This window comes from Octopus bimaculoides, chromosome 27, assembly GCF_001194135.2.
Source record: "Octopus bimaculoides isolate UCB-OBI-ISO-001 chromosome 27, ASM119413v2, whole genome shotgun sequence".
Classification (NCBI taxonomy): Eukaryota; Metazoa; Mollusca; class Cephalopoda; order Octopoda; family Octopodidae; genus Octopus; species Octopus bimaculoides.
The window spans coordinates 21309071-21314665 of NC_069007.1; the positions used below are offsets into that span (position 1 = coordinate 21309071).

At 38.6% G+C, this 5595-nt stretch overlaps 1 protein-coding gene across 1 annotated transcript in view; it reads left to right on the forward strand.

The window, feature by feature from the left end:
- Positions 1 to 873: 873 nt before the first annotated feature.
- Positions 874 to 5595, forward strand: part of LOC106867796 (116 kDa U5 small nuclear ribonucleoprotein component) — a 15435-nt gene continuing 10713 nt past the window's right edge. Inside the window, exons 1-9 of the mRNA XM_052977171.1 lie at positions 874 to 1032; positions 1518 to 1634; positions 1905 to 1941; positions 2544 to 2622; positions 3559 to 3634; positions 3863 to 3928; positions 4475 to 4510; positions 5147 to 5237; positions 5571 to 5593. Of these exons, the coding sequence (XP_052833131.1) occupies positions 922 to 1032; positions 1518 to 1634; positions 1905 to 1941; positions 2544 to 2622; positions 3559 to 3634; positions 3863 to 3928; positions 4475 to 4510; positions 5147 to 5237; positions 5571 to 5593 (636 nt within the window). The 5' untranslated portion in view covers positions 874 to 921. The remainder of the gene's footprint in view (positions 1033 to 1517; positions 1635 to 1904; positions 1942 to 2543; positions 2623 to 3558; positions 3635 to 3862; positions 3929 to 4474; positions 4511 to 5146; positions 5238 to 5570; positions 5594 to 5595) is intronic.

Sequence of the window (5595 nt, forward strand, 5' to 3'; positions counted from 1 at the left end):
CCCCCCCCCCCGTTGTTTAAAAAATCCTTTTATATTTTTATAATTAAATATTATTAGGAATTGTGTAAGTAAAATATTGTTAAAATATTTTGTGTATTACAGAAATATATGCACGTAAATTTTAACAACAAAATCTGATATATTTTGGCAAGGGTCAAATAACCCTTGGTTGAGAAACACTGCTTTAGACTTTGCTGATCTGTAGTTCCAACACCAACGTATGGACAAGGCTGGCCCTTTGAATTACTGAAAGAAGCCTATCGCACACACACACACACATATATATATCATGTGGAGGCGCAATGGCTCAGTGGTTACGGCAGCGGACTCACGCTTGTAGGATCCTGGTTTGCGAGTGTTTATTGAGCGAAAACACCTAAAGCTCCACGAGGCCCCGGCAGGGGGTGGTGGCGAATCCTGCTGTACTCTTTCACCACAACTTTCTCTCACTCTTTCTTCCTGCTTCTGTTGTACCTGCATTCCAAAGGGCCAGCCTTGTCTCACTCTGTGTCACACTGAATCTCCCCCGAGAACTAAGTTAAGGTTACATGTGTCTGTGGAATGCTCAGCCACTTGCACGTGAATTTCATGAGCAGGCTGTTCCATTGATTGGATCAACTGGAACCCTCATAACAGTAGCTGAGTGTCAGTTAAATACCCCAAGAATCTTGCAATATCTTTCTCTTCTTAACCCCTACCATTCTTAGAGGCCCCAAAACGATCATAGATGTTACTCATAACTAAAAACATTGAATGGAATGTGCCATTTTGACCCAGGGGGGTTGTGAGCAACCTGAGCCTCATTGTATTATGGTTGTTGCTGTTATTGTTGTTGCGGCTATTCTTTATTTTCGTAAAAAAAATTTTTAATATTTCTTTTAACTCTTTTAAAAAATTTTTTTTTCCAGAACTTCATCAGGCATGGATGCTGATCTGTATGATGAGTTTGGGAATTATGTCGGACCTGATCTTGAAAGTGATGGAGAGGAAGATGAGGAAGAAGACGAAGATTTAGATGACCTGGATGCAGATGTGAGTTTACACTCAGCTGATTATCAGAAGCTCTATATGTTAACTTATTATTGAGTGTTGGGCCTCATGGAGGCAATGAGCAAGACCTTTGGCATTATGTCGTGCTTGAGAAGAAGACCCATCAAGCCAAGTGAAAGTGTAGTTGTGGCAGATACCAGTGTCACGCAAATGGCACCCATGCTAGTGGCATGTAAAGGCACCCATTACACTCTCAGAATGGTTGGTGTTGGGAAGGGCATCCAGCCTTAGAAACCAAGCCAAATCAGACTGGAGTCTGGTGCAGCCTTCCAGCTTACCAGCCCTGGTCAAACCGTCCAACCCATGCCAGCAGTGACAACAGACATTAAATGATGATGATGATTAACCCTGTTCTTGAAAATTAATAAAGTTATTTTTGATTTGCACATTTTTTGGTGTCTCTAAGATTAAATCTATTTCTTATAATTTCTTCCCCTTTTTCTTTCTTTCTTTTTCTCTTTGTTCAGAATGATGAGGATGTTGATCATGATGATATTGATGAGCACCCAGACATGCAAGTTGTCTTGCATGAAGAGAAGAAATATTATCCAACAGCAGAGGAAGTTTATGGGCCAGAAGTGGAGGTGAGTTTTCATTTTTTTACCCTTTTGTTACCATATTTCTATTGTAGATCTGTCATACCTTCATTAGATGTGAGATATCTGTGTTGCATTCCATTAAAGTGTGTGTGTGTGTATATATATATATATAGAGAGAGAGAGAGAGAGAGATCTGATATGCATCTCTATGATTAAATCTACGGCATTATGTTGTGTGGTAATGTTTGATCTGTTTGTGCTTTTCTGGTAATTAAAGAATTTTTTCTTTTTCTTTTTTTCTTAATCTTTTCTTAGACTATAGTACAAGAAGAGGACACACAGCCACTAACAGGTATGTTTACAATTAATGCCAGTCCAATCAGCCAGGCATGACCACCCATGCAGTCAGATATTTCTTCAAACAGCCTCATTTCTACTATAACTACTACTACTACTACTACTACTACTACTACTTAATGATAAAAAGCATTCAGCCCACTCTGCAGAGTGGTTGGTGTTAGGAAGGGCATCCAGCTGTGAAAACCCTGCCAAAACACACAGAAGCCTGGTGCAGGATTCTGCCTGGCCGGCTCCTGTCAAACCGTCCAACCCATGCCAGCATGGAAAGCGAGTGTTAAACGGTGATGATAATGATAATTATCTTGATGTAAAAGATGGGCCACAGCATATATTCTGCTCGTTACCACAGATTTGCTTAATTCAAAACAACTTCCCTTAATGGCTGACAATATGTGCATCTCTGATCACAAGCAGGTGTAGCAGGGGAACATCATAGCCATGTGTTGAGAGGAATTCTTAGGGGGATACTTCTTAATCCCGAAATTATGCTTGTGCTCAAATTAGATTTTCCTGTTACCTATGATGACCTTCACTATCTACCTGTAATTCTGGATTCCACCTTAACTGTTTATTAATGTCACTTATATTTTACAGAACCAATCATTGCTCCTATCAAAAGGAAGAAATTTTCTGTAGCAGAACAGGACTTTGTTGAGACAGTTTACAATATGGAGTGAGTGCATTTAAGATGTTTTTTCTATACTTCAAAAAAAGGCTTGTTGTCATTATAAAAAGAGGCCCCAATCTGATCTGGCAGTGTTTCTACAGCTGGATGCCCTTCCTAATGACAACCACTCTGAGAGTGTAGTGGGCGCTTTTTTACGTGCCACTGGCACAGTGGCCAGTGGAGCTGGCATCAACCACGATCGGATGGTGCTTTTTATGTACCACGGGCACAAAAGCCAGTCAAAGCGGCACTGGCATCGGCCACGTTCAGATGGTGCTTTTTACTTGCTACTGGCACAGGGCTCACAGCTACAATTTCCATTTGATGTTGATGTACTTGACTCAGTAGGTCTCCTCGTTGGAAAAGTTTCAAGAAATTCAGAATATAAGACAACGAGAATGGAGAAAATCATGTTTTTAATTGATCATTCGACCATACATCGAAGATGATCGTTTCTGTTATGCCAACATATTTAGATACAGAGAAAAATGTATAAAATAGAAATTAATATATCTGAAAATATATGCTGACACAACGTTATCAGGGCAATCCAAAATTGGTTGAATTAAACAGTGAACTAAGAAAATTTCTTTGAAAGATGAACGCATACAAAAAAGAGTGTTAAGATATATAATATTCTAAGAAAAGCCAGTTTAGTGTTTAACTTTTGAAGATGTTAATAGATTATTAAAGAATAAAAAATAAGCATAGAAATTTAATTCTACATCAGAATGATTATTTATCCATTAAATATACTAAAAAAAATCTTTTAGAAAAATTTTGCATGTTGGATTATAGGAAAGGCAGTTGAAATTAATGGATTATTTACTATTGAAATATTTGAATGTTTTTCTGTATTTATGAGAACATTCCAGTGTAAAATTATTTCTATAATTTCATAATACTAATTTACAAGTAATTATATAATACATTTCCTGTTAGATTTTTGGCTGATCTGATGGACACGCCCGACCTGATAAGGAACGTGACTCTCTGTGGACATCTACACCATGGCAAGGTAAGATCACCTATCAAATATTGTTGCGTTTCATTGGGGTTGGTGAAGGGGTTACCAAGACAGACGTATGCTTCTGAATGTGTGTATAGAGAACAAATTGGCTGAGTCATTAGAGCATCAGATTGCAGGAGGAGAATTCTAGTGATGATAAAGATGGATATAGCTGTTTATTGACGACAATAATGATGGTTCTGATTAGTTGTTTCCTCTGTATTCCTTTCTTTGCAGACTTCCTTCATCGATTGTTTAATGGAACAGACACATCCTGGCCTCCAACGAGTTGACGATAACGATGTAAGTTTATTTCTTTACTGCCCTTATAATGTACCACTCTCCCTCTCTCTCTCTTTCACTCTCTAGATGCTTAACTGTGTAGTGATATTTCTTCATATATCTCTCATCCCTACCTCCACTTTCTCTCCCTCTCTCTCCTGATGTGTTGTGTACAGTAATCCCTCAACCATTGCAGGTATTATGTTCAAACCCCACTGCGATAGGTGAAAATCCACAAAGTAGAAATAGTACTGTACCGTATCATCTTCCTTCATAAAGCTATTCAGTACTTACTTAAACCACTTCCACATCTGTAATTAATTCATAGTCAATATTTGTGTACCTATAAAACCCACACCATTCTGATATGCATTAACCAAACTTGAAACATTTGACTGACCCCAAAAATAAATATCTTCAAAGCTTTCCAGATTTTGTATTATTTTGCATAATATATTATTATTATTGTTTATCTCATTGTTTGATTTGTTTTTTAATGTTATTCTAATATTATTGTTTTGTTCTCCCCCCTCCACTTTCTGTTTTGATCCTCGTTATTACGACCAGCTTCGTTACACAGACACATTGCTGACTGAAATTGAGGTGAGTTGGGTTTTTTTTTCTTCCCCCTTTGTGTGTGTGTGTGCGTGTGAGTATGCATATATGTGTGTGAGTAGACACACACTCTGACCCATGGTAGCAGCATCTTTCAGAGGAAAGAAGACAGATTCTTCAAGCTGAACCAACCAGCAGGAGACGTAAGGGTAGATCAAGAATGAGAGGGTATGGATAATTCTTATAGTATCCGTTTGGTCATGCTTGGTGATCCAACCAGAAAGTGTAATGTTATTTAACGGGGTGCATAGCTCAGAAATCAGGGTGTCTGTCCAGGTTGAACTGCTACATCTTCACATTGAGGGGTCACAGTTCCGGTATGACAGACGTGGTTACAATGTCACAGGAAAGAATTGCATGACAGATGCTTCAAGACAAGCCAGCCGAGAGACGCAGGAGTAAACTACAAATGAGATGGTTGGATAACTTGGGAGTTCAACCAGAAAGTGTATTGGTAACTGTTGTGATAGGACACTATGGAGAAGGTGCCCAAGGACTCTATCCCTACAAGTAGGCAGAGAAAGTGGCTGGATGGATGGATGTAAGGTCTCAGTTCTAATTAATGTGTAATTTTTAATTAACACTGAAAATACTAATCCTCTAAATTTCACAATCCCATTGCAGAGAGGGGTCAGCATCAAAAGCACACCGGTCACTCTTGTGATGCAGGACACCAGGAACAAATCCTATTTGCTAAATGTCTTTGATACCCCAGGTAAGGAACGATACCAGGCTTATAACATCCTCTTGTTTTTATTTTGTTTTTTTTTACCTTTTCCACTGTAAACAAATAAGTGTAAATATGCTAAATCAGCTCACAGCGCCACCTGGCCAGACTATGGGATGCATGCATTTCAGAGTGGTTATCTCCTCTTCAGTACCAGACACCAGAAAGTCAAACACTACAAACTGACAGGGTCCCTCTTATGATATTCCCATCAGTGTTAAATGACTCACTGTAAATAAAATACAGGGTGACAGCACCACCTTAAAAGGGTTTTTTAGTACATAAATTTATAAAGTTTGTTTATTATGTTTGTTTCCTCAGGTCATGTGAACTTTTCCGATGAGGT